The sequence below is a fragment of the Osmerus mordax genome, chromosome 23 (genome assembly GCF_038355195.1).
Source record: "Osmerus mordax isolate fOsmMor3 chromosome 23, fOsmMor3.pri, whole genome shotgun sequence".
NCBI lineage: Eukaryota > Metazoa > Chordata > Actinopteri > Osmeriformes > Osmeridae > Osmerus > Osmerus mordax.
Window position 1 is genome coordinate 2,182,856 of NC_090072.1, and position 27,760 is coordinate 2,210,615.

General features: G+C 52.1%; 3 protein-coding genes across 3 annotated transcripts in view; all 3 read left to right on the top strand.

Moving 5' to 3' along the window:
• LOC136967480 (solute carrier family 12 member 6-like) overlaps positions 1–11,522 on the top strand; it is an 18,882-nt gene extending 7,360 nt beyond the window's left edge. Inside the window, exons 7-26 of the mRNA XM_067261282.1 lie at positions 34–164; positions 1,056–1,297; positions 1,657–1,778; positions 1,921–2,115; positions 3,129–3,293; positions 3,588–3,686; positions 3,887–3,944; positions 4,124–4,298; positions 4,520–4,638; positions 4,965–5,063; positions 5,195–5,314; positions 5,474–5,578; positions 5,768–5,936; positions 6,454–6,649; positions 6,965–7,134; positions 7,385–7,516; positions 7,721–7,828; positions 9,173–9,444; positions 9,737–9,870; positions 10,202–11,522. Coding sequence (XP_067117383.1) covers positions 34–164; positions 1,056–1,297; positions 1,657–1,778; positions 1,921–2,115; positions 3,129–3,293; positions 3,588–3,686; positions 3,887–3,944; positions 4,124–4,298; positions 4,520–4,638; positions 4,965–5,063; positions 5,195–5,314; positions 5,474–5,578; positions 5,768–5,936; positions 6,454–6,649; positions 6,965–7,134; positions 7,385–7,516; positions 7,721–7,828; positions 9,173–9,444; positions 9,737–9,870; positions 10,202–10,293 — 2,903 coding nt within the window. The 3' untranslated portion in view covers positions 10,294–11,522. The remainder of the gene's footprint in view (positions 1–33; positions 165–1,055; positions 1,298–1,656; positions 1,779–1,920; positions 2,116–3,128; positions 3,294–3,587; positions 3,687–3,886; positions 3,945–4,123; positions 4,299–4,519; positions 4,639–4,964; positions 5,064–5,194; positions 5,315–5,473; positions 5,579–5,767; positions 5,937–6,453; positions 6,650–6,964; positions 7,135–7,384; positions 7,517–7,720; positions 7,829–9,172; positions 9,445–9,736; positions 9,871–10,201) is intronic.
• A 260-nt stretch (positions 11,523–11,782) lies between these two features.
• Positions 11,783–19,116, top strand: tox4b (TOX high mobility group box family member 4 b). The gene is made up of 11 exons (XM_067261273.1): positions 11,783–11,853; positions 13,070–13,299; positions 13,686–13,754; positions 14,054–14,341; positions 14,475–14,735; positions 15,429–15,776; positions 16,096–16,167; positions 16,498–16,686; positions 16,889–17,332; positions 17,477–17,637; positions 18,052–19,116. Exons 2-11 carry the CDS (start codon positions 13,195–13,197, stop codon positions 18,107–18,109), a joined length of 1,995 nt encoding a protein of 664 aa, XP_067117374.1. The 5' UTR covers positions 11,783–11,853; positions 13,070–13,194; the 3' UTR covers positions 18,110–19,116.
• Positions 19,117–19,797: 681 nt separating this feature from the next.
• The window catches only part of supt16h (SPT16 homolog, facilitates chromatin remodeling subunit), a gene marked incomplete in the record, with an annotated part of 10,551 nt that continues 2,588 nt past the window's right edge, over positions 19,798–27,760 (top strand). Inside the window, 18 exon segments of the mRNA XM_067261270.1 lie at positions 19,798–20,154; positions 21,250–21,342; positions 21,635–21,805; positions 22,078–22,230; positions 22,383–22,529; positions 22,733–22,884; positions 23,121–23,293; positions 23,722–23,812; positions 23,960–24,033; positions 24,123–24,235; positions 24,560–24,625; positions 24,703–24,801; positions 25,125–25,240; positions 25,375–25,528; positions 25,851–25,978; positions 26,195–26,457; positions 26,638–26,756; positions 26,986–27,224. Of these exon segments, the coding sequence (XP_067117371.1) occupies positions 20,089–20,154; positions 21,250–21,342; positions 21,635–21,805; positions 22,078–22,230; positions 22,383–22,529; positions 22,733–22,884; positions 23,121–23,293; positions 23,722–23,812; positions 23,960–24,033; positions 24,123–24,235; positions 24,560–24,625; positions 24,703–24,801; positions 25,125–25,240; positions 25,375–25,528; positions 25,851–25,978; positions 26,195–26,457; positions 26,638–26,756; positions 26,986–27,224 (2,417 nt within the window).

Here is a 27,760-nt window from a genome sequence, read left to right on the forward strand (position 1 = left end):
CCTGTACCCCCCCCCCCCCCTGTCTCTGTCCAGCGGGAGGATCCTACTTCATGATCTCCAGGTCTCTGGGTCCAGAGTTCGGCGGGGCGGTGGGCCTGTGTTTCTACCTGGGCACCACCTTCGCTGGGGCCATGTACATCCTAGGAGCCATCGAGATCCTGCTGGTGGGAACCCTCACCTCCCTCCTTCCTCACCTCCCTCCTTCCTCACCTCCCTCCTTCCTCACCTCCCTCCTTCCTCACCTCCCTCCTTCCTGCTTCCTCACTTCCCTCCTTCCTCAGCTCCCTCCTTCCTCACCTTCCTCACCTCCCTCCTTCCTCACTTCCCTCCTTCCTCACTTCCTGCTTCCTCACTTCCCTCCTTCCTCACCTCCCTCCTTCCTCAACTCCCTCCTTCCTCACCTCCCTCCTTCCTCACCTCCCTCCTTCCTCACTTCCTGCTTCCTCACTTCCCTCCTTCCTCAACTCCCTCCTTCCTCACTTCCCTCCTTCCTCAATTCCCTCCTTCCTCACCTTCCTCCTTCCTCACCTTCCTCCTTCCTCACTTCCTGCTTCCTCACTTCCCTCCTTCCTCACCTCCCTCCTTCCTCACCTCCCTCCTTCCTCACCTCCTGTTCCCTCCTTCCTCACCTCCTGTTCCCTTCTTCCTCACCTCCCTCCTCACTTCCCTCCTCCTCACCTCCCTCCTCCTCACCTCCCTGTTTCATCAACACCATCCTCCCTTCTCCTCTTTCTGTCCTCCTCCCTCCTCTTCATTCCCCTCCTCCTCGTCATCAACACCATCATCATCATCATCACTGTCCTCTCCAGCCTGACCCTCCTCAGTGTCGCAGTCTCTATAGTCCCCATCACACCTTTAACACCATAGACGTAATCACAATAAGATAACCATGGCTGTAATAACAATGAATAATACATCATGTACTCATTCAGCGGACGCTTTTTAATCCGTCGAGATTTTACGGGGGGGGGGGGGGGGGAGTGTGGGCGCTCTACCACTGAGCCATGCCCATCCCGCTCCTCAACCCCCTTCTCCTCCTCCCCCCCCTCCCCCAGATGTACATGGCTCCGTGGGCCGCCATCTTCGTGCCGAGCGGGCCTGACGGCGAGGGCGCGGCCATGCTCAACAACATGCGCGTGTACGGCTCGGTGTGCCTGCTGCTGATGGCGCTGCTGGTGTTCGTGGGCGTCAAGTACGTCAACAAGCTGGCGTCCGTCTTCCTGGCCTGCGTCGTGGTGTCCATCCTGTCCATCTACACCGGCGCGCTCGTGTCCGCCTTCCACACGCCCGCCTTCCCGTGAGTGGACGCGCCTCGCTGGTCGACCCCCCCCCCCCCCCTCCCAGGGGTCGGGGGTCGTGATGTTGTTGTGGTTGTTGTGGTGGTTGTTAGCTGTTTTTTTTTTTTTTTTTTTTTGCGACAAGTGCTGATCTGGGAGAAGTTTCCGGTAAGATTCTAGAGATGTGTTATCAGGCCACTTCTACTCTACTTCGAAAATAAACAAATAAATAAATAAGATCCCATTTCCCAACAGACTCCCACTCTGACACATCCCCCTTCAAACTGACTGACCCATCGACCCACCAATCCCCTCCCGAGGCTCTCTCTCTAGACGGACCAATCGGACGCTAATCCTGTGCTCTGCCCCTCCCCCTCAGGGTGTGCATGCTGGGTAACCGGACGTTGTCGGGCCACGCCCTGCTGGACGGCCACTGTGCCAAGACCACCCTGCCCTCCGAGGTCCCCACGCCAGGAGGAGACCAGGCCAACCACACCCTCCCCCCCCCCCCTCTCTGGTTTGTACCCCATCCACTCACATGTAGCGCTGTCGACCTATCACGCGGCGTGTTTAGCCGGACGCACCAATCGGGCCTCACCACGACTAAACCGTTCCCGTGTCCACCCATCTCTCCATCCCTCCTTTTTAGAAAACGTCACGGCGACCCCGAACCTTGACCCCGGCGGTGGTCTCGCCCCGTCGGAGCAGACCACCTACCTGTGGCTGCAGCTCTGCGGCGACGACCCCAAGCTGAACGCCTCGTGTGACGACTACTTCACACACAGCAACGTCACGCAGATAGAGGGCATCCCCGGCCTGGCCAGCGGAGTGATCACCGGTACACACACACACACACACACACACACACACACACACACACACACAGCCACAACCCCCCCCCCCCCACACACACACACACACACACACACACACACACAGCCACAACCCCCCCCCCCCCACACACACACACACACACACACACACACACACAGCCACAACCCCCCCCCCACACACACACACACACACACAGCCACAACCCCCCCCCCCCCACACACACACACACACACACACACAGCCACAACCCCCCCCCCCCCACACACACACACAGCCACAACCCCCCCCCCCCCCCCACACACACACACACACACACACACAGCCACAACCCCCCCCCCCCCACACACACACACACACACACAGCCACAACCCCCCCCCCACACACACACACACACACACACAGCCACAACCCCCCCCCCCCACACACACACACACACAGCCACAACCCCCCCCCCACACACACACACAGCCACAACCCCCCCCCCCCCCACACACACACACACATCCACAACCCCCCCCCCTCCCGCCCCCCCCCCACACACACACTCACTCACAAATAATCTAACATAAAGGCTCATGTTTCTGCACAACATCCCAGCCTAGCGGAACGTGAATCTGCTTGACACTGCCTTGGCTCTAGAGGTAGCATGACGCAGCAGAACAGAACCAGCTGAGCTCAGCAGAGCACGGCGCCGGCAGGAGAACTCACCCCCTTGCCCTCAGAACCTCAGCCCTGCAGGAGAACTCACGCCCTTGCCCTCAGAACCTCAGCCCTGCAGGAGAACTCACCCCCTTGCCCTCAGAACCTCAGCCCTGCAGGAGAACTCACCCCCTTGCCCTCAGAACCTCAGCCCTGCAGGAGAACTCACCCCCTTGCCCTCAGAACCTCAGCCCTGCAGGAGAACTCACCCCCTTGCCCTCAGAACCTCAGCCCTGCAGGAGAACTCACCCCCTTGCCCTCAGAACCTCAGCCCTGCAGGGTTCCACTCGTCCGCTCATCTGTTCTCCGTTCTGCAGAGAACCTGTGGAGTTCCTACCTGAGCAAAGGGGAAGTGCTCGAGAAGAGGTCCCTCCCTTCCTCAGGGGCCAGCCACCCGCCGACCAATCGGCTGCCCTACGTGTTCGCCGACATCACCACCTCCTTCACCCTATTGGTGGGCATCTTCTTCCCTTCGGTCACAGGTACACTTCCTGTCTCTCATGACATCTTCAGGAGAATTCTCAGCAGCAGGAAGTGGGTGTAGCTGTGTGGGTTAGCAGGGGTGAATAACACCTCTCTCTGTGTCTCTTCTTTTGTCTTCCCTCCACCCCCTTTTCTCTCTCTCTCTCTCTCTCTCTCTCTCTCTCTCTCTCTCTCTCTCTCTCTCTCTCTCTCTTTTTCTCCCCCTATTTCTCTCTCCCTATTTCTCCTCTCATTCTTTCTCCCCTTTTCTTGTTCTCTCCCTCTCTCCCCCCCCCCCCCCCTCTCCCCTCCAGGTATCATGGCAGGCTCTAACAGGTCAGGAGATCTGAGGGATGCTCAGCGTTCCATCCCCATGGGAACCATCCTGGCCATCCTCACCACCTCCCTCGTCTGTATCCTCCCATGAATGAATGAATAATGAATGGATGAATGAATGAATGGATGGACATTTCTTTCAGCCTTTCAAAAGTTTTTTTGTAGAAAATATATATATTTTTTAGAACCTTTAAAACCTTTTTAGAACCTTTTTTTGTGGGTTCCCAATGTGTTGGATGTATGTTGTTGATGTTGTTTTCCTGAGCGCTGACACCAGACCTCAGCAGTGTGGTTCTGTTTGGATCCTGCATCGAGGGAGTCCTGCTCAGAGACAAGTCAGTATCCTCTGGTCCAGGGAGAGGGGGGAGGGGGAGAGGGGGAGGTAGAGGGGGAGGGAGAGAGAGACAGATGATTGATTGCTTTGCCTAACTAACCTCTCCCATCTGATTCCGTGTTTTTGATGTGGTCTCTTTCCTTTCTCTGATCCATCTCTCGCCTCTGGTGCCCCCTGCAGGTTTGGTGACTCAGTGAAGGGTAAGCTGGTCGTGGGAACTCTCGCCTGGCCCTCCCACTGGGTTATCGTGATTGGTTCCTTCTTCTCGACGTGCGGGGCAGGCCTCCAATCGTTGACGGGCGCTCCCCGCCTCCTGCAGGCCATCGCCAAGGACAACATCGTCCCCTTCCTCAGGGTCAGACACCTCTCTCTCTCTGACTTTCTCACTCCTTCTCTCTCTCTGACTTTCTCTCTCTCTCTCTCTCTCCCTCACCCTCTCTCTTACTTTCTTTCTTACTCTCTATCACTCTCTTTTACTGCCTGTCCTGTATGACCTCTCTCTAACACGTTCTTCACACAAAATCCCTTGACCTGGCTCACCTCTGTGTGTGTGTGTGTGTGTGTGTGTGTGTGCAGGTGTTTGGTCATGGGAAGGCTAATGGGGAGCCCACCTGGGCCCTGCTGCTGACTGCTCTGATCGCTGAGCTGGGCATCCTGATCGCCTCTCTGGACATGGTGGCCCCCATCCTCTCCATGTGAGCGCACGTGTGAGCGTGTGTGTGTGTGTGTGTGTGTGTGTGGTGGCCCCCATCCTCTCCATGTGAGCGCAGGTGTGTGTGTGTGTGTGTGTGTGTGTGTGTGTGGTGGCCCCCATCCTCTCCATGTGAGCGCAGGTGTGTGTGTGTGTGTGTGTGTGTGTGGTGGCCCCCATCCTTTCCATGTGAGCGCAGGTGTGTGTGTGGTGGCCCCCATCCTCTCCATGTGAGCGCAGGTGTGTGTGTGTGTGTGTTTAAGAGTGAGCGATACAGCAGGTGTATAATGTGTATGATCTCCCAGCCATGTCTCCCCCCCCCGTCTCCAGGTTCTTCCTGATGTGTTACCTGTTTGTGAACCTGGCCTGTGCACTGCAGACCTTGCTGAGGACTCCCAACTGGAGACCTCGCTTCTCCTACTACCACTGGTACACACACACACACACACCAACACACACACATTAGACACAAAGAAATACACTGCTTAAAACACACACCAGTGTGGACAATAGAAGTGAATTTATGAATGGAGTGTGTGTGTGTGTGTGTGTCTCTGTAGGTCCTTGTCGTTTCTGGGCATGATCATCTGCCTGGCTCTGATGTTCATTTCCTCGTGGTACTACGCTCTCGTTGCCATGGTGATCGCTGGCATGATCTACAAGTACATCGAGTACCACGGGTAGGTTACCATGGGAACCAGGCAACCTATAGATTGTGTGTGTGTATGTGTGTAGCCCTCTTCCTAGGCTCGTGTGTGTGTGTAGAGTTGCGTTCATCCCAAGATGTTGAGGTGGTAGGATGTATAAAGAGTGTGTGTGTGTGTGTGTGTGTGTTGCAGAGCAGAGAAGGAGTGGGGCGATGGGATCCGTGGGCTGTCGCTCAGTGCTGCTCGCTACGCCCTCTTGAGGCTGGAGGAGGGGCCGCCACACACCAAGAACTGGAGGTACAAGCCCACACACACACACACACTCCGTTAAAACAGAGCTTTAATAGTATACACAGATTTACTCACTGTCTCTCCCTTTCACCTTCTCTCCCTCTCCTCTCTCTTTCCTTCTCTCCCTCTCCCGTCCAACCTCTCTCACTCTCTCACTCTCACACACACACACACACACACGGTGCTTTGTGGCAGGCCCCAGCTGCTGGTGCTGTTGAAGCTGGATGAGGACGCCCACGTCAAGTCTCCCCGCCTGCTCACGTTCGCCTCCCAGCTGAAGGCCGGGAAGGGCCTGACCATCGTGGGCACGGTCATCCCTGGGAACTACCTCCACAGCTACGGGGAGGCCCTGGCTGCAGAGCAGGTACACAGGGCTGGCTCTCTCTGTCTGTCTCTCTGTGTGTGTCTCTACCTCTCTCTCTATCTGACTGTCTGTCTGTCTCTCTCTGTGTGTGTCTCTCTCTGTCTCTCTTTCTGTGTGTGTCTGTCTCTCTCTCTGGCTGGCTGTCTGTCTCTCTCGCTCTCTGTGTGTGTCTCTACCTCTCTCTCTATCTGGCTGTCTGTCTCTCTCTCTGTGTGTGTCTGTCTCTGTCTCTCTTTCTGTGTGCCTGTCTCTCTCTCTGGCTGGCTGTCTGTCTCTCTCGCTCTCTCTGTCTCTCTGTGTGTGTCTCTACCTCTCTCTCTATCTGGCTGGCTGTCTGTCTCTCTCTCTGTGTGTGTCTGTCTCTCTCTGTCTCTCTTTCTGTGTGTGTCTGTCTCTCTCTCTGGCTGGCTGTCTGTCTCTCTCGCTCTCTCTGTCTCTCTCTCTCTGTGTGTCTGTCTCTCACCCCCACTTTTCTCCGTCCCTCCCCCCCCCCCCCCCCCCCCCCCTCTCCCCCCAGACTCTGAAGCACCTGATGGATAAGGAGAAGGTGAAGGGTTTCTGCCAGTGCATCGTGGCCCAGAAGCCCCGCGAGGGCATCAGTCACATGATCCAGTCCAGCGGCCTGGGAGGCATGAGGCACAACACGGTGGTGATGGGCTGGCCCCTGGCCTGGAGGCAGAGCGAGGACCCCCAGTCCTGGAAGACCTTCATCAGTGAGTAGGGGGGTCAGGTGGCTGAGCGGTTAGAGAATCGGGCTAGTAATCAGAAGGTCGCCGGTTCGATTCCCGGCCGTGCAAAATGACGTTGTGTCCTTGGGCAAGGCACTTCACCCTACTTGCCTCGGGGGAATGTCCCTGTACTTACTGTAAGTCGCTCTGGATAAGAGCGTCTGCTAAATGACTAAATGTAGGGGTGTGTGTGTGTGGTGATGGGCTGGAGTTAGGATGCCCTGTCTCTGTAACTCCTGATACTGTGTGTGTGTGTGTGTGTGTGAACACTCACCCCCCCTCCCTCTCTCTGTCCTCCAGACACGGTGAGGGTCACCACCGCGGCCCACATGGCCCTGCTGGTCCCCAAGAACATCTCTCTGTTCCCGGGCAGCAGCGAGCCGTGCAGCGAGGGCACCATCGACGTGTGGTGGATTGTCCACGACGGGGGCATGCTCATGCTGCTGCCCTTCCTGCTGCGCCAGCACAAGGTGGGGGGACCACACACACACGGTGACCAGGGAGGGGGTGGGTGTGTGACTGTGTGTGTGTGATGTCAGGTGTGTGAGCTGCATTTGTGTGACGTGTGTGTTATGTATGTGTTGCCTACCAGCTATAGCTCTGAGTGTGTGTGTGTGTGGTTGGTGTGTGTTATGTATGTGTTGCCCACCAGCTATAGCTCTGAGTGTGTGTTTGTGTTGCCCACCAGCTATAGCGTATATATGTGTGTGTGTTCCCCAGGTGTGGCGTAAGTGTGGCATGCGTATCTTCACGGTGGCCCAGATGGAGGACAACTCCATCCAGATGAAGAAGGACCTGGCCACCTTCCTGTACCACCTGCGCATAGAGGCTGAGGTGGAGGTGGTGGAGATGGTGAGTAGAGTGTGTGTGTGTGTGTGTGTGTGTGTGTGTGTGTGTGTGTGGAGTACCCCTGACTTACTAAGACCATCTTTTCTTTCTCATTCCTTCCATCTCTCTCTTTCCCTCTTTCTCTCCCACTCTCTCCCACTCTCTCTCCCTCCCCCCTCTCTCTCTCTTCCCCTCTGTCTCTCTCTCTCTCTCTCTCTCCCCCCCCAGCATAACAGTGACATCAGTGCGTACACGTATGAGAGGACCCTGATGATGGAGCAGCGCTCTCAGATGCTGAGGCAGATGAGGCTGTCAAAGTCCGACAGGGAGAAAGAGGTAAGATCCTGCGTGCGTGTGCGCGTGCGTGTGCGCGTGCGTGTGCGCTCGTCCTTCACCTCCACACGCTCACCTTCACCCCCCTCCTCTGCTCACCTCCCCTGACCTCCCTCCCAAGCGAGACCGCTGGAGTTTTGACGAGGCCAGTTTGCGTCGGCTGTCAGAGCCGCACCTTCTCTGTGAGCGGACGGAATACAGAGTAGGTTACTCCTGGGGTTTGTGTTTCCTAGTTGTGTTTCTTAGGGTTTCTAATAGTGTTTTTAAGGTTGATGGTTGTGTTTCTAATAGATTTTTAAAGGTTGATAGTTGTGTTTCTGATAGTGTTTTTAAGGTTGATAGTTGTGTTTTTAGTTGTGTTGCTTAGGGTTTCTTGTGTTTTTCAAGTTTCCACTACTGTTTTTAATAGTGTTTCTTAAGGTTTCTGGTGTGTTTCATAGGGTTTCTAATAGTGTTTTTAAGGTTTTAAAAGTGTTTCTTAGAGGTTCTAGTTGTTTCTTAGGGTTTCTTGTTGTGTTTTTAAAGTTTCTGCTAGTGTTTTTTAAGGTTTCAGGTAGGGCTTTCTGGTAGGGTTTTTTGGTAGGGTATCTAATTGTGTGTCCAAGGATTTAGAGAGCTTAGCTGTGTGTTAAGTGTGAGTGCAGCGTGTGTGTTTGTGAACAGCCTGTGTGTGTGTGTGTGTGTGTGTGTGTGTGAGGAGCGTGTGTGTGTGTGTGTGTTTCAGTAGTCAGTGACTGTCTGTGTTGGGTAGGTGTGTTTCTCCCCCAGGTTAAGGACTGTTGGAGTGAACACTAGCAACCCCAGACACTTCAACAGAGAGAGACAGGTACAGAGAGAGAAGGTGAGAGAGAGACGGGTACAGAGAGAGAAGGTGAGAGAGAGACGGGTACAGAGAGAGGAGGAGAGAGAGAGACGGGTACAGAGAGAGAAGGTGAGAGAGAGACGGGTACAGAGAGAGGAGGAGAGAGAGAGACGGGTACAGAGAGAGAAGGTGAGAGAGAGACGGGTACAGAGAGAGGAGGAGAGAGAGAGACAGGTACAGAGAGAGAAGGTGAGAGAGAGACGGGTACAGAGAGAGGAGGAGGAGAGAGAGACGGATACAGAGAGAGGAGGAGAGAGAGAGACGGGTAGAGAGAGAAGAGAGAGAGAGACAGGTACAGGGAGAGAAGGAGAGAGAGAGAAGAGAAAAGAGGTGAAGGGGGTGAAAAACAAAGGGCAGAAAGACGGAACAATGCAAGACAGAAGCTGGAAGGCGATGGAGGATTGTGTGAGCCGTCTGGTTGAGTGTATCTAACGCACACTGTGTATGTGCCTTTGGATCCACGTGTGTGTGTGTGTGTGTCTCAGGCCCAGCTGGTGAAGGACCGTAACTCCATGCTGCGTCTGACCAGCATCGGCTCAGACGACGACGAGGACACCGACGCACCCGGGGGGGGGACGGCCAATTCTGAGAAGTCGGGAGGGGGCGGGGGAGGGGGGGCGGGAGGGGGCGGGGGGTCGGTACCGGAGCACAGGCGGGTCCACATGACCTGGACCAAGGAGAGGGCGCAGCAGTACCGAGCCACGCAGTCTGGCTGCAGCACCCCCGAGGGCTTCAGAGACATGCTCAGCATCAGGCCGTGAGTCTCTCTCTCTCTCTCTCTCTCTCTCACACACACACACACACACACACGTGTGATACTGATACACACGTGATACACACATACACACACACACATACACGTGTGATACTGATACACACACACACGTGATACACATATACACACACACACACGTGATGCACTGATACACACACACTCGCTGACACCATGACACACGCACGTGATACACTGATACACACACACGCTGACACCATCCCAGGCAGACAGAAGCTGTGAGCTGACAGGTCTCCCCTGCCCTGTCCTGCTGCAGGGATCACTCCAACGTGCGCCGCATGCACACAGCCGTCAGGCTGAACGAGGTCATCGTCAACAAGTCCCATGATGCTCGGCTGGTCCTGCTCAACATGCCGGGGCCTCCCAGGAACGCCGACGGGGACGAGAACTGTATCCTTCACTCTCCACCTTCGCTCTCATTCTCTCCCTATGTCTCTCTCTCTCCATGTCTCTCTCTCTCTCCCTGTCTGTCTCTCGCTCTCCCTATGTCTCTCTCCCTATGTCTCCCTCTCGCTCTCCCTATGTCTCTCTCTCTCCCTGTCTCTCTCCCTCTTTTTGTTTCTCTCCCTCTCTGTCTTCCTCTCTGTTTCTCTCTCACACTCTTTTTGTTTATCTTTCTCTCTCTCATTTCTTCTCTGTTCTCTCTCTCTCTCTCTCTCTCGCTGTCTGCATTTCTCTCTAGCTTACTGTGTCTCAGTGACTCTCCTTAACTGATGTTCAGACATGGAGTTCCTGGAGGTTCTGACGGAGGGCCTGGAACGCGTCCTATTGGTCAGGGGAGGAGGAAGTGAGGTCATCACCATCTACTCCTGATTGGCCACAACAGCGAAACCAGCTCATCAACCCGAATCAGCCAATAAAGTAAAAAAAAGAAATGCCAATGGGGGCGGGGCTAAGGAGTCCCCGGGGTCAGACAGCTTTTAAAGGACTGTCATTGGCCAGGGCTTGGATAGAGCCTTCCTCCTACACCTAGCTGTCAGTCATTATCTTTAAGGTTTCACCATTCCACAAAAAAAGACAAGCTACAAAAGCCAACACGATTCCTCAAATGAACTAAGTGCAAGAGTGCTCGTGTGTGTGTGTGTGTGTGTGTGTGTGTGTGTGTGTTCACATGTCGAATGTGTACCGTACTGTAGTTCGGACGAGTGTGGTATTAATGAGTGTATGGACTTTCATGATACAGAGGACCAATGAATGAACCATCACCACCACAGTGGATAGAATAATCTGGAACAGAGTGTGTGTTCCACTGAGTGACTCAGGGTTCTAATTTGTAGAAGAAGTGTTCGAGACTGGAAAAAAGTAAGCTCTCTGCTTTGTGTGTCTGGTTTTCTGTCTTGTCTGGGAATGACGGTGTGTGTGTGTGTGTGTGTGTGTGTGTGTGTGTAAGGTTAGTTAGGAGAGTGGACACGGTGGCTTCAAGAGTAGAAAACAAGCTTGTAGAGAACAGGAAGGTTTGCATATCAAGCAGTGCAGAGCGAGTTTCCGAAGAGCGGTTAGTAAACAGTGTTTGCAGAGGGCTTGTTTTACATCGCACCACCGTTGTTATAAACACCGTCACACCGCATGCTATTGCAACGCTGTATTTGTGTTGCTTCGTCGTTCGTACGACGTTTTATCGACGTGTGTGCGCGTGTGATTGGTTGATCATACGATGGTGCGCTTACACCCTGGGAAGTCACGTGGGATTCCTGCTATGCGGTTATGCTGCTTATCGGCGTCAACCTATCCCCTTTTATTTACAGTGTGTCCTGATGGTAGCCTTCTAGGCATAGATCAGTGGTTTGTGCGTGCGTGTGTGTGGGACGTGCCTCCTACAACGCTTGTGAACTCGTGCTAATAGGAGATGAAACAAACTGGAGGTATTTTAAATTCCACTCAACTGTCCTTCTCAGTGTTCTGACTTTTGTTTTTAAGGGAATCTGTTTATTTCTCCCTAACAGTTTTTGCTTGTACATAAGTCCTGAGGTTTTTTTTTTTATTACATTAATATAAAAATATGAAAAAGACTGCTTGAAAAATGGTAATAAAACCAATTTTGAAAGAAAGTATAAATGTTATGGTTTTTTTGTAGATCAATTCCATACGCTTTGTCTTCACAGTGCACTTGGACACCAGCATTCGCAATTTACTGCGCCGGGGTAGCATGGACGTGCGGAGTTATTCCTTATTTTCAGGTTCCAAATCAAAAAACACACCCATCTAATCGACCCCGGGTTACAAAACGGTTAAACTGTAACGGTGCGTAAGCGTTATGATGTCACTTCCACTTGTACAATCCGGAAGCTGGTGCCATGTTATAATATTGAGGAAAATCATCTTGTTCGAACTTCAGAAAGTGGGACTAAGCCATATTTCTGGGTGAGCATGGAGGTAAGAGAAAGAGTAGAGAGCTTCGTATTGAGAATCCTTCCTGTACCGTCAATCTACTTTAATGTGAACAGGTCGGATCATACAATCAAGTCCACAATCTTTGGTTTACAGAAACACAACAATGATCCCTCACTCATAGCCATGACAATATCTGGCTATAACCTTTAGTTTCTTGATAAGAAGTATTTCGCTGAAATAAATTCGCTTCACGTGTTTATTTTACTATAAAATCCCTTTGCTTTAGTTAACGTCATTCCTGTATCCTCACTGATATTATCCTAGTAAATTATTGGATGTGGCTTCTTGTATGTGGATGACTATAAATCCTTGAAATTTTGTCATTTTAGACATGGTGCGTTTGGAAGTATGATATCCTAAATTGGATTTTTTTATCATACTGGATGTTAAATAGCTACTAGAACAGATTTGGCTGTGCTCCTTACAGTAGCCTACTACTAGGCCGTTTGGATGAACCATTATGAAACTGTCAGGAATATAAATCGCTGAAGTTGTATGGGCGTTTATTGATATGGCCTAGTAGGTGGTAAAATATAACCATTATTTGGTGTTATACACAGCATCAGAATGAAATAACCTAGTTTATTTTGAGAACACGATGTAAACAAACGACCAAAAAACATCCCCGTCCAGACTCCTGACACTGACAGTGCACCTAAGATTATGGCGACCAAATCCGGAGTTCCGTTTCCATTAAGAGTCCTGGCTCGACGGGTTCTGAGAGAAAGAGGGAGGGGAGAAAGAGTTGTCATGCAACGAGACACGCACATTTATGGTCTTCAAGATTAATTTATGTTTGAATGATGTTATGCTACCTGTCTACAAATGTTACATAAGCTATTGATTTTAATGATTTGGGTCCATACGTTTAAACATTAGACGTATAGTATCTGACATGATGTAGACGACAGTGGAGCGTCTACCTAGCGAGACTAGACTGGATTGACTTACCGCAGCCTTGCGTCAAGCACGCTGGCTATGTTCGACTAGGTCTAGTCAGCAAGTAGGTACTTTGCTTGCTGACTAGACAGGCTATTTTTAGTAGCGGTACCGGTGCGGACATGTCACCAACATGCTTTTTAGGAGTAGCAAACGTTTGTCTCTAAGGCCGATTTATTGGGTTGTTGACGCTTTTACGGGGTACCTTGTCTTGTAGGTAGACGTGTAGGTGAAGCTAACGGTAGCTCTGTAATCCTAGCCTCACAGACCCTGGCAGTAAGGCAATTTCCAGTCGATGCTAGCTAGCTATCTAGCCTATTCAGACGTAAGGGCTTATTTTGCCATCCCATCCCATTGAATCTCACATGAGACGAGAATTGAAAGATGGACCTGAATTTTTACTCTGATCTAACGGACGGCACCGGACAGCACGGCGATCCAGAGTTCCTGGATCCACAGTCTTTCAATGGATTTGACGCCGTTAACAAGGTGACCCTCCACACCCCAGCACAAAGTAAAAACTTATTGTGACTGACACCCTGGAACGTGTGGGGCACTGGTGTTATTAACACTACATGTCTTGACCAAGCAAAGGGTTTGCTGATTCCAAATCTATCTGCGTTTTGCTTGTCCGACGTGTTGGAAGGCGAACCGTTTTATTGTTTACCGTGTGTGCGTGTGTGTGTGGGAGAGAGACACTGAAAGAACAGTTGACATATGGACCTTTGCTGCAGTCATGCTAGTAGAAGTGTTTGCATGAAGTCGCTAACTGTACTAAGTAAGAAGGGAATACTTCTTTTTGCTTGCTGTTCCTAAACACAACGGTGTCCATGATGGTGATGATGCTGAAACTGCAGCTGCTGTTGTTGTTTCAGTTCCCTGGAGGCAGTGACAACTACCTGGCCATCCCAGGCCCGGGTCATCCCTTTCTCTCCTCCTCAGAGGTACTCCTCATCCCCCCTTTCTCTCACGCTCTTCACTCACCCTGACGGGGAGGAGAACATAGGAAGCTCTAACCTTCTCTCTCCTTCTCTCTTCCCTCTCTTCTTTTCATCTTTGTTTCACACCTGGATCTTTGGCCCCTGTTTTTTTTTGTTTTATCTCCCTCTTTCGCTCTTTCCCCTTCGTCATGCTCTCCCCTCTTTTTATATAATCTTTACCTCATTTTCCTTTCATCCTTCTCTACTTCCCCACCTCTTCCATTCCTTTACACCTATCTTCTACCCCCACACCTGTCCTCCAGACCTTCCACACCCCCAGCTTGGGTGATGAGGAGTTTGAGATCCCCCCCATCTCCCTGGACCCAGACTCTGCCCTCACAGTGTCCGACGTGGTGGCCCACTTTGGGGAGCTGTCAGACGGGGGCCCCTCGGGCAGCGTGGTGGTCCCCGGGAACGCGGTGGTCGGGGGCGAAGACCCCTCCTTCGCCTCCACCTTCGTCAACCCCGCCTCGCAGGGCCTGGAGCACCTCAGCCTGGGGGTGATCAGCCAGCCAGGAGGGGGCGCTCTGCTGGGGTCTGCCCTGGGAATGGTGAGGATTGTTCATACCCAACCTGGAAATCACTAAAACTATCGGAAAATATTTTGCCTGAACAACAATCGAACGTTTTGACTATAGAGCATTTGTGTCAATAACTCTAGTCCTGTTATCCCCTCCCCCCCAGGATCTTGGCCACCCGATTGGCTCTCAGTTCAGTAGCTCCTCCCCCATGACCATCGATGTTCCGATGAGTGACATGGGTCACAGCCTCTTGAGCCACAACCAGCTGACCACCATTGACCAATCAGAGCTCAGCGCCCAGCTGGGGCTCAGCCTGGGGGGCGGGACTATCCTGCCGCGGCCACAGTCACCTGACCACCCTCTGTCAGCCACGGCCTCGCCCACCGGCTCGCTACAGGATGATGACATGGATGACTTCAGACGGGTGAGTCTGCATGGTCCATTTGTTAAGGTCTGAGGTGAACTTCAAGGCTTGGCCTGTGAACTTGTACGAAGCGCCGCCTACAACAAATGTTGAGTCTTGAAGGACTGTAAACATTTACATTTACATTTAGTCATTTAGCAGACGCTCTTATCCAGAGCAACTTACAGTAAGTACAGGGACATTCCCCTGAGGCAAGTAGGGTGAAGTGCCTTGCCCAAGGACACAACGTCAGTTGGCCTGACCGGGAATCGAACTGGCAACCTTCGGATTACTAGCCCGACTCCCTAACCGCTCAGCCACCTGACTCCCTGTATAAACCCCTATAACCTACGTCCAGGAAGATATTTGAACTTCGACAACCTAATAAATAATACTTTATTTCTAACGCACCTTTCATCCGAAAATACATCTCAAAGTGCTAGAACCTAAGTCTAACTTAACCTGAGCTGCACTTCTTGGCTCGATGTGTACCAATATCAGCATACTGTATATGTAGCTAATTTGTTGTCTCTTATCTTTCTCTCTCTCTCTCTCTCTCTCTCTCTCTCTCTCTCTCTCTCTCTCTCTCTCTCTCTCTCTCTCTCTCTCTCTCTCTCTCTCTCTCTCTCTCTCCCCCCCATCTCCCTCTCTCTCCCCCCCCCTCTCTCTCTCCCCCCCTCCCCTCTCTCTCCCTCTCTCTCTCTGTCCCGTCAGAGCGTACTAGTGGAGTCCCCAGTCTCTCTGTCCGTCTCCCCTGGGGTCATCTCCCTGGACCAGCCTTTCTCCGACTCCTCCCTCCACGCCCCCTCCGCCAGCGCCCCCCCGGCCCTGCTGAGGAGGGGAGGAGCAGGGGGAGGAGGAGCAGCGGGAGGGGGAGGGGGGGCGAAGAAAGGGAAGAAGAAGAAGGACCCCCACGAGCCCCAGAAGCCCGTGTCGGCCTACGCCCTGTTCTTCAGGGACACACAGGCGGCCATTAAGGGCCAGAACCCCAACGCCACCTTCGGGGACGTGTCCAAGATCGTGGCGTCCATGTGGGACAGCCTGGGGGAGGAGCAGAAGCAGGTGTGGGGGTCCACTTATCCTGTCCACTTTGTTGTACTACACACGACACACGCGACCCACTTGAAACACTATCTAGTGAAGGCATGCTAATGGCTGTCTCTCTCTGTCCAACTCTCTCTCTCTCTGTCCAACTCTCTCTGTCCAACTCTCTCTCTCTCTCTCTCCAACTCTCTCTCTCTCTCCAACTCTCTCTAATTCTCTCTCTAACTCTCTCTCTCCAACTCTCTCTCTAACTCTCTCTCTCTAACTCTCTCTCTCTAACTCTCTCTCTCTACAACTCTGTCTCTCTGTCCAACTCTGTCTCTCGTCCGTCTCTCAGGTGTACAAGAGGAAGACAGAGGCAGCTAAGAGAGAGTACCTGAAGGCTCTGTCAGCTTACAGAGCCAACCAGGTGTGTAGGGGCTTGTCCAGCTCAGATCCAACTTTATTAGCATAGCCCTTCAAATCCAACTTTATTAGCATAGCCCTTCAAATCCAACTTTATTAGCATAGCCCTTCAAATCCAACTTTATTAGCATAGCCCTTCAAATCCAACTTTATTAGCATAGCCCTTCAAATCCAACTTTATTAGCATAGCCCTTCTTACAAGGAAAGTTATTAAGGGCTTTACAGTTGCCCACAGATCAGACATGATTATATTAACTCTTCTCTATGTAATCCTTGTATCTCTTTACACTCTCTCTCTCCCTCTCTCTTTCCCTCACCTTCTACCCTCCTCCAGCCCACTATAGAAGTTCTGGACTCCGCCCCCTCGCCGTCCCCCCCGGAGCCCCCCCCTGCCCCCGCCCCCGCCCCGGTCCTCTCAGCCCCTGCAGGCTCCACCCGCTCGGGCCGCCTGCCCCACTACAACCCCGACCAGAACACCATTACCAACATCTGCACCTCCAACATCATTCTGGACCTGCCTCAGGTCTGGCTGCATTGACGTCTGAGTTGTATTCCCTGTACAGTAAACTCTTATATTCTGTAAAGTCTATCCCAATAATATGATGTATGTATGTTTGTCTGCGTTAGGGCTGTGTTATCTACTGTTTGTATTGTTATTTTCAGTGGTTTCTATGTGACTTTTCTATCGTTGACGTGAAGTCAAAAAGGGGTTCCTGTTTTGTCAGGTCTCCACTCGTTCTCGGACGGGCGCCACCAAACCCGCGGCGCCGCCCCCGCCCGACCCCCCCACCGTCACCAAGATCATCATCAAGCAGGAAGGGGGCGTGGCCACCGCCATGCCAGCCGGGGGGGTGACGCTCACCTCCTCCTCGGCACGCCAGCCCCCTCCTCTCCAGCAGATGCAAAACACCCCTCCTCCCCCCCGCCTGCAGCAGATGGTACATGCCCAGCCCCCTCCACCCCTGCAGGCCAAACCACGGGGCGGGGGTGCAGCCGTGCAGGCCCCGCCTCCTCTGCAGATCAAGATCGTCCCCGCCTCCTTGCAGTCCGACTCGGCGGGGGCGTCGGCGGGGGCGTCGCTGCCCACCCCCACCTCTCTCACCGTGGAGGTGGGGCAGTCGTGCGCCATGGTAACGCCAGGGGAGGAAGTGACGGATGGAGAGGAAGGGGTAAGATCACAGGAACGAGGTGGGGGGCGTGTCATGTGACCCGGTGTGGGATTTTGAGAGGAAAATGTCTTTTTTTTTTATATTTGACGCTAAAATTGTTAACTGTGTCTCTGTTCGCTTTGTGTGTCTCCCACCCCTCCCCAGATGGAGGTGGAGGTGATGGTGGCCCCGGGGCCGGCGCTCACCCCCCCTGCCCCTGGCCCCAGTGTTGTGTGTGCCAGGGCTGGCTGCACTAACCCAGCGGTGGAGAGCAAGGACTGGGACAACGAGTACTGCAGCAACGAGTGTGTGGCCACACACTGCAGGTGGGGGCCGTGGAGACACACACACACACACTGCAGGAGGGGGCCGTGGAGACACACACACACACACTGCAGGTGGGGGCCGTGGAGACACACACACACACACTGGAGGTGGGGCCGTGGAGACACACACACACACACTGCAGGAGGGGCCGTGGAGACACACACACACACACACACTGGAGGTGGGGAGCGTGGACACACACACTCGGACACACTCGTTTCATGCTCCTAATCATGGATATTTTTATGCACTACATGTACACATGGTTTGATTACTTTAGTCAATGAATTGAGGTGTTGATATTCCCTCTCATGGTTGTGTTTGTGATTATTGGTTGAGGTATTGATTACAGTGTTGTAATCGGGGTGTTTTTGGAGGTATTGATTGAGGTATTGTTGGATGCCCTTTCACAGGGACGTGTTCGTGGCCTGGTGTGCGATCAGGGGGCAAAACTCCACCTCCGTCACGTAAGGAACGGACAGATCTGACGGAGGACAGGAACGATGGATGGATGGATGAGTGAATGAGTGATGAATCCATGAATGAGACTAGTCTTCTTCCAGTTCCCTGACGTTGCTCTGAGAAGATGCAGATCGCAGATGAACAGCTGACTCATCAGATTCATGAGGAGGGAAACAAAATACTTTTGATGAGTAGGGTTTTATATGACCACGTTTTTAATTATTTAAACTTCTGGAGGGCTTGGGGGCAAAATGGCAAATGGGTTTGACTCTTTTCATGGCATCTGACCGTTGAAGCCAGAGCCACAGGTGAAATCTCTTTCCAGAGGACAGACACTTTGGGGTCAGGGTTTTCTACGCTGTCATACTGAACTGAAAACGTTTCCTTTCCAGGGGTAAGACTTGATTTCATGCGTTGAGGAAACCGTCTTAAGTCTAATATTATATATGTGATGCCACTGTTTCACAAACTATCATGGTAGGACCGACACTGTGGACTAACATTTCCGAGAAACGAGTTTGATTTTTGTTTTAACGATGCTGGTACTTTGTTATGGAACCTGCAGAAACCTGTCCTGTCTAAGTACAATTTGACGGTTTAACAGTGATAAAACTACAGAAGGTATTAATTATATCAAGCACACAGTAACCGTTGATCCCCATGACATGATCTAATTGGTCTATAACATTTATATTAGAGTTCCCATGAACATATAACTTAATGATGACGTTGGCAGGCTAGACCTTCCTTTGATATAAATGTATATCATACATTGATGAATTATACATTTTTGCTTCAAGGCGAATTTGGTGAAAAAGTAAGTATTGGGATTATGTTACAAAATGATTAAAGTAATATATAGATGCCCCCTCCACACACTTGTTTTTTCTGTTTAAAAACATTTTGCCTGTGTGGTTTTAAATAAACAATGTTTAACATGTACATACAGCTTCTTTGGACGAAAGGAACATTTATATTCAAAAGGCACTCTTTGAAGGGTAAAAAAATATGTTAACGAAATGCCTGCTTTATATAAAACATCTTCCACAAATGTATTTTTATTATGAAATATCATGTTTTAATTTCGGATTCACGGGTATAATTGTTTGACATATTGTGATTGAATTTGTTCGTCTCGTTTTACTTTTTAGTGAGTTTTCAGAATCACTCCTCAAACGTCAGTGACATTTCCGCGCGCTTTTGCGAAGTTGAATCTGTGACGTGATTAACCAGAATTCTGTGGCGGGAAATAAGCGCATGGTCTTCGAGGTTCAGCCAGACTGGGTCTTTGTGGGGAGGCGCTGTGGAGCAATGTGCAACATTATAGCACAGAATGGAAAACAAAAGACACGTAAAACGTTTTTACAAACAATTAATAGCCAACTCATGTATTATATGCATGATTAAATGAAGCCTACATTGTTTTATTTAATCATTAAGTAGAGACAATTGTACACATTTTACAAAGGACCGTTACCTAAAGTGTGCATGTAGCAAAATTGTATCATCAAATTTGTGTCTGTTATACAACCAGAAAATGCATAAATTGCCCTCGCTTGGGTGGGAACTGTCCTATATATGCTCACTGCTACCATGTAAACGAGACGACCACGAGAAGGGGAGGGAGAGGAAGAGGAAGAGAGGGAAGGAGGGGGAGAAGAAGAAAAGGCATTAATTTTATGGAGATTGGTGCGTGGCAGTGAATAGGGAAACAAAAACAGTATATAATGCATAACCAATGATGTTTTTTCGAGGTTTTAAACTAGTCATCGATTGTAATCTTATATATGTTATTTCATAAATATATAAAATAACGATTTTTAATTGCATTACACGGATTGTCGCGTCTTTGGTAAAATAATAACCAGCGTACAAACGAGGCTGTCTATTGATAGAGGGGTTTCGAGGCGTGGAAAGAGAGTGAGTTGACACTCATCCGGCCTGCTGAGAAGCCGGGAGCTGGAGTTTGAAAGACCAGAGGATTCGCTATGGCGGTAAACTTGGACAAGGACGCGTTTTACCGCCGAATCAAGCGCTTATACGGCAACTGGAAGGTAAATAATAAAACGAAAAATATATAATTTTGGGAACAAACAAGATGGAAATTGAATACAGATTATCCCAAGGATGCTGACTGCAAGCCGCGTTTTGGATAGTCGTGGTGTTGACTTTGTTTTCGGCATGACTGGAGAGAGTCCTGGTGCTCGAGCCTATTCAGCACCAATAATAAGCGGAAGAAGGCCTCTAATGTGCTGTTCTCAGTATTTTGATCCGATGCTTAGAACAGAATTGCAGATGTACATTTTAGAGTTTCATTTTACCTAGAAAGGTACTCATGTATTGTAATAATTTGATCCAAGTCCGGTTGTTCCTCTCTTGCAAACTAGCCAAATATAGATCAGCATCCAGCTAACTAGCTAGCTTACATTCGTTAGCAAGCAAGTAGCATTATATTTCATTTGGCACATCCACGTTATGAAGCTAGCCAGCAACGAGCGTAGTAGCATCAATAGCAATAATGGATAGGTATGTAACCCATGTTCCCTCACAATGTAGGATCCATTTAACTAGTTAGCAGCCATCATTTGACAGTTTCATCAACGTTTTTTTATAGCTAGATATCAAAATTCAATGCAACACGTACAGGTGTGCTAATTGTCAAGTTTTCAATATCACAGCATCTCTACGCGTTCCGGTTAGCCTGCTAGCCGCGTGTAGCTAATTGCTAAGCTAGCCAACCAGTTTTGGTCTATCTGAAAGTTGCTAGCTGGACACAGGCATGTTTCAGTGAACCATTTTCATTCATAATGCTCTATTCATGCAGCGATTCATTTTTGTTAGTAGGCTCCGTATTTCCAGTGCCACACTCATGGGAGCTATTACTTACGTTTATGTAACTCCCTGATAGGTAGGTCATGTTTAATCATAGAGCTAGCTAACAACTTATAATAGTTTGTTCAATAAAGGAAGCTAGCCATCTTACCCCGATGCTTATAGTTATCTGAACAGACGGTTATCAGAATTTAGACTAACAGTCAAAGCATCTAGTGCAGCCAGAGGGCCGGTTCAACTACACTCAAATGTATCTGTTATTATTATGAGAATGTATCACCAACAACTTTTATTTTGGGCGTTTTATTCAATTCAAGAAAGCCGAGGATGAGTTCGGCAAAGTGGATGCCATGGTGGTCTCGGTTGGGGTGGACGAGGAGATTGTGTACGCAAAGTCCACAGCTCTCCAGGTAGGCGACTCACTACACACGATTTAGATGCTTGCAGGAAAATTATTATAAATCACTACCAAAGCAGCCAGCAAATAATACCCATTAAACGATAATCTACCTGCAGGAACTGTGGCCTTAGGTTTGACCAATAATTACAGTATCAAGGATTTCACTAGAATAAAAATAAGTTGAAAAAATTGTTATATTAATATTTAACATTATAGTACATTTTTGGCCTAGTCTGTACACATGGCGTAACTATGTAGAATGAACACCAGTATTAAGCTCCATGTTGTCCTCTTGACCCCAGACCTGGTTGTTTGGTTACGAGTTGACCGACACCATCATGGTCTTCTGCGAGACCAAGATCATCTTCCTGGCCAGCAAGAAGAAGGTGGAGTTCCTGAAACAGGTGGCCGTCACCAAGGGCAACGAGAACGCCAACGGGGTTCCACCAATCACACTGCTCGTCAGGGAAAAGGTCAGGGTCCTATTGGGCGGGCTGCTTGTTACTTCCTGGATCCCGCATTGTCTTTACCCCACTAAGAAATGGTATTGAATGTCTTGTCATTCTACCTCTTCCTCAGAGATACCTTCATGCCTTTTCTAGACTGCATGAACACACACACACACACACAATACACATGCATACACACACATGTATAAATGCTGTCACACACATGCTTTCATGAAACATCAGCTTTTATTAGTTTGTTGGCTATAACCTTTCCCTGTATCTCTCTCTCCTCCCAGAACGAGAGTAACAAGGGCAACTTTGAGAAGATGATGGAGGCCATCAGGGGAAGTAAGGAGGGCAAGACTGTCGGGGTGTTCAGCAAAGACAAGTTCCCTGGAGAGTACATGAAGAGCTGGAACGACATGATCACAGCCGAGGGCCTGGAGAAGGTGAGGAGGAGGGGAGAGGAGGAGGAGGAGTAGGGGGGAGGGGGAGGGGGAGGGGAGGGGAGGGGAGACAGGCAGTGAGGGACCTGCTCTGTGTGTGTCTGCATGTGGTTTTGGTTGTTCAACCCTCTCTCCCTCTCTCCCCCTCCCCCCAGGTGGACATCAGTGCGGTGGTGGCCTACACCATGGCTGTGAAGGAGGACGGGGAGCTGGCTCTAATGAAGAAGGCTGCGGCCGTCACCAGCGAGGTCTATTCCAAGTTCTTCAAGGAGAGGGTCATGGAGATCGTCGATGCAGACGAGGTCAGAGGGCAGGGGTCACGGTGTATTTTAAAACCGACAGCCTCTTTGTGAAAGGGCACAATGTCACGCTTGGGCTCATGATGTTGTTGTGTCGTTACACTGTCTCAGTGTTGGTACGCAGTTTGTTACCCATCATTTTAACCTCCTTCACTCTTCTCCCTCTTTCCCCCTCCACACACACACACTCTTCACCCCGCCTGCAGAAGGTGCGCCACAGTAAGCTGGCAGAGTCGGTGGAGAAGGCCATCGAGGAGAAGAAGTTCCTGGGCGGGGCCGACCCGTCCACGGTGGAGATGTGCTACCCGCCCATCATCCAGAGCGGCGGCAACTACAGCCTCAAGTTCAGCGTCGTCAGGTAACCGCCGGCAACCGCGACGGTCTCCACGTCGAGCGGAGGGTTGTGGAATTATGGGGTGGGGGACAGACTACGACGGGACCTTTTCACGCGTGTGTGTGCGTGTCAAAATTCTAAAAGTCGGGTCAAATCAAACCATGACGCTTCATTCATCAACTTCCAAACCTCGCCCCCCCCCCGACACCATCATGAACCCCCGTAACCCAAACCCTTCTCCCCCTGTTCTCCTCCCACAGCGACAAGAACCACATGCACTTCGGCGCCATCACGTGCGCCATGGGGATCCGCTACAAGTCGTACTGCTCCAACCTGGTGCGCACCCTGATGGTGGACCCCACCCAGGAGATGCAGGACAACTACGCCTTCCTGCTGCTGGTGGAGGAGGAGCTGCTGAAGGAGCTCAAGCACGGTGGGTGTGTGTGTGGGACCGTAGGGTCGGTGTGTGTGGGTCCGGAGGGTAGGGTAGGTCGGTGTGTGTGTGGGACTGGAGGGGAGGGTAGGTCGGTGTGTGTGTGTGTGTGGGACCGTAGGGTCGGTGTGTGTGTGTGTGTGGGACCGTAGGGTCGGTGTGTGTGTGTGGGTCCGTAGGGTAGGGTAGGTCGGTGTGTGTGTGTGGGAGACCGTAGGGTCGGTGTGTGTGGGACCGGAGGGTATGGTAGGGTAGGTCGGTGTGTGTGTAAGACTTAAGCCAGTGTGTGGGACTGTAGGGTCGGTGTGTGTGTGTGGGACCGGAGGGTAGGTCGGTGTGTGTGTGTGTGGGACTGGACGGTAGGGTAGGTCGGTGTGTGTGCGTGTGTGTGTGTGTGTGTAAGAATAAGGCTGTGTGTTGTCCTACAGGGGTGAAGATCTGCGATGCTTACACCAGTGTTGTGGACTACGTGAAGAAGGAGAAACCAGAGCTGGTGGCCAAACTCACCAAGAACCTCGGGTGAGGAACGCTGGGGTGCTCTCTCTCTCTCTCTCTCTCTCTCACACACACACACACACACACACACTCCTGGGCATCTTCTCTCACACACACACACACACACACACACACACCCGTCTTCATGTTGTGTGCGTGGTTCCTTTCCAGGTTTGCCATGGGTATTGAATTCCGTGAAGGTTCCCTGGTCTTGAACAGTAAAAACCAGTACAAACTGAAGAAGGGTGAGGAATCACACACACACACACACACCACACACACACACACACACAGCATTGTCTGGATATTTATCTGTGTAATTTGTGTGTATCAGGCATGGTGTTGAGCATCAGTTTGGGTTTTGCTGACCTGGTAAACAAGGAGGGGAAGAAGGAGGAGCAGAAAAAATATGCCCTGTTCATAGGAGACAGCGTGCAGATCAACGAGGTAGGACACGCCCCCTCCACACACGCTGTGCCGCTAACACACACACACACTCTCTCTACACACACACACACACTGCAACTAATACACACTCTCCACACACGCTTTGCCAGTAACAAACACACACTCTCTCCACACACACGCTCTGCCACTAACACACACACTCTCCACACACGCTCTGCCACTAACACACACACTCTCTCCACACACGCTCTGCCACTAACACACACACACACACACACACACACACGCTCTGCCCACTAACACACACACACACTGTGTGTCTGTTTCCATGCTAAAGTGTGTGTGTGTGTTTGCTGTGTGTAGGACGACCCCGCCACAGTACTCACACCCGTGAAGAAGAAGATAAAGAACGTGGGGATCTTCCTCAAGGTGAGAGACCCCGCCCCCCGCCTTGTCACCTGTTGCCGGGCAGAACGAGGGCCTGACCTGTGCTTGTTGCTTTGCAGAACGATGACGAGGAGGACGAGGAGGAAGATGCAGACGACGCAGAGGAGCTGCTGGGGAAGGGAGCGCGAGGAGCTGCCCTGCTGGCAGACAGGACCAGGGTGAGTGTGTGTGTGTGAGCGTGTGTGTGTGTGTGTGTGTGGGGAGCTGCCCTGCTGGCAGACAGGACCAGGGTGAGTGTGTGTGTGAGCGTGTGTGTGAGCGTGTGTGTGAGCGTGTGTGTGAGCGTGTGTGTGAGCGTGTGTGTGAGCGTGTGTGTGAGCGTGTGTGTGAGCGTGTGTGTGAGCGTGTGTGTGAGCGTGTGTGTGAGCGTGTGTGCGTGTGCGTGTGTGTGTGTGTGTGCGTGCGTGCGCGTGTGTCTTGGTTGTCTCGTCATTTCTGAGCCCGGCCCGCATGTGTAAGCTCTCGTCGTCTGATTGGTCAGAATGAGATGACGGCGGAGGAGAAGAGGCGGGCCCACCAGAAGGAGTTGGCCAATCAGGTGAACGAGGAGGCCAAGCGACGCCTGACGGAGCAGAAGGGAGAGCAGCAGATCCAGAAGTGAGTGATGGAGGGGGAGGAGGGCTGATATTAAGTCAGGAAATATTAATTGCATATAATTAGGTGAAGGGAAGAAAAAAAGCATTCTCTCCATCACCAACGTAGGAATATCTCTCCCTCCCTCTGTCCCCCAGGGCCAGGAAATCCAACATCTCCTACAAGAACGTGGCCCAGATGCCTCGAGAGAAGGACATCAGAGACATGAAGATCTACATCGACAAGAAGTACGAGACGGTGGTCATGCCCGTGTTCGGCATCGCCACGCCCTTCCACATCGCCACCATCAAGGTACGGCTCTGCCAGGGCGGCTGGGCGGGCGGCTCGTTCTCCTCTCTCTCTCTCACTGTCTGTCGCTCTCTCTCATCCCCCTCCCTCTCTCCCCCCCCTCTCTCTGTCTCTCTATCTCTCATATCCCTCTCTCATCCCCTTTCTCTCTCTCCTCCTCCTCTCATCCCCTCTCTCTCTCTCCTCCTCCTCTCATCCCCCCTCTCTCTCTCCTCCTCTCATCCCCTTTCTCTCTCTCTCCTCCTCTCATCCCCTTTCTCTCTCTCTCCTCCACTCATCCCCTCTCTCTCTCTCTCTCTCTCTCTCTCTCTCTCTCTCTCTCTAGAACATCAGCTCGTCTGTGGAGGGAGACTACACCTACCTGAGGATAAACTTCTTTGTCCCCGGCTCGTCCCTCGGCCGCCACGAGGGCAACATCTTCCCCAACCCGGACGCCACCTTCGTCAAGGAGATGTGAGCGGAGACACGCCTCCTCATATCTGTCGCTTTTAAAATCCTCAGCCTCATCTGCCCGCCGTGTGTCTCAACATCCGCCCTCTCCTTTCTCCCAATGCACCTTCTTCCTTTCTTCCCCACTCCCTCCTTTCTCCTCCCTATTCCTGTCTCTCCCTCCGTCCTCTCTCCTCCTCCCTCCGTCCTCTCTCTCTCTCCTCCTCCTCCCTCCGTCAGCACGTACCGGGCGTCCAACCTCAAGGCGCCGGGCGACCCCATCGTGCCCTCCACCAACCTCCAGAACGCCTTCCGCATCATCAAGGAGGTGCAGAAGCGCTACAAGATGCGCGAGGCGGAGGAGAAGGAGAAGGAGGGCATCGTCAAGCAGGACTCGCTGGTCATCAACCTGAACCGCAGCAACCCCAAGCTCAAAGACCTCTACATCAGACCCAACATCGCCCAGAAGAGGATGCAGGGCTCTCTGGAGGCCCATACTAATGGTGAGGGGGAGGGAGGGGGGGGGGGGGGGGGGGGGGGATGTCCTTAGGCAGGCAGGGAGGAAGGAGCAGGATGGAGGGAGACCAGAGGGAGGAGATGAAACAGGAAAGGAAGGATGGAGATCCAGAGAAGGTGTGTGTGTGTGCGTCATGTGTAACCGTGTGTGTGTGTCCCGCCTCCAGGTTTCCGCTTCACGTCGGTGCGGGGAGACAAGGTGGACATCCTCTACAACAACATCAAACACTCCATCTTCCAGCCCTGCGACGGAGAGATGATCATCGTGCTGCACTTCCACCTCAAGGTGTGTGTGTGAGAGTGCGAGCGCCGTTACCACAGGACCCCGGTTACCCAGACCCACTTCTTAGTCCTCCACTAGAATGTTCCACCACACCAGTTGGCGCTCGAACAACGTGGTCATCTAACGCCGTGACCACGTGCAAAAACAAAACAGTACAACAACATCTCGCTCCCACATGACCTATTGCAACACTAACATGACCCACCCCCCCCCCCCCCCCACCCCCCTCCAGAACGCCATCATGTTCGGTAAGAAGCGCCACACGGACGTGCAGTTCTACACGGAGGTGGGCGAGATCACCACGGACCTGGGCAAGCACCAGCACATGCACGACCGCGACGACCTGTACGCAGAGCAGATGGAGCGAGAGATGAGGCACAAGCTCAAGTCGGCCTTCAAGAACTTCATCGAGAAGGTGGAGACGCTCACCCGGGAGGAGCTGGAGTTCGAGGTCCCCTTCAGAGACCTGGGGTGAGGAGGGAGGGGGGGGGAGGAGGGGAGGAGGGAGAGGTCCCCTTCAGAGACCTGGGGTGAGGAGGGAGGGGGCGGAGGAGGGAGAGGTCCCCTTCAGAGACCTGGGGTGAGGAGGGAGGGGGGGGAGGAGGGAGAGGTCCCCTTCAGAGACCTGGGGTGAGGAGGGGGGGGGGGGGAGGAGGGAGAGGTCCCCTTCAGAGACCTGGGGTGAGGAGGGAAGGGGGGGAGGAGGGAGAGGTCCCTTCAGAGACCTGGGAGGAGGGGGAGGAGGGAGAGGTCCCCTTCAGAGACCTGGGGTGAGGAGGGAGGGGGCGGAGGAGGGAGAGGTCCCCTTCAGAGACCTGGGGTGAGGAGGGGGGGGAGGGAGGAGGGAGAGGTCCCCTTCAGAGACCTGGGGGGAGGGGGGAGGGAGAGGTCCCCTTCAGAGACCTGGGGTGAGGAGGGGGGGAGGGAGGAGGGAGAGGTCCCCTTCAGAGACCTGGGGTGAGGAGGGAGGGGGGGGAGGAGGGAGAGGTCCCCTTCAGAGACCTGGG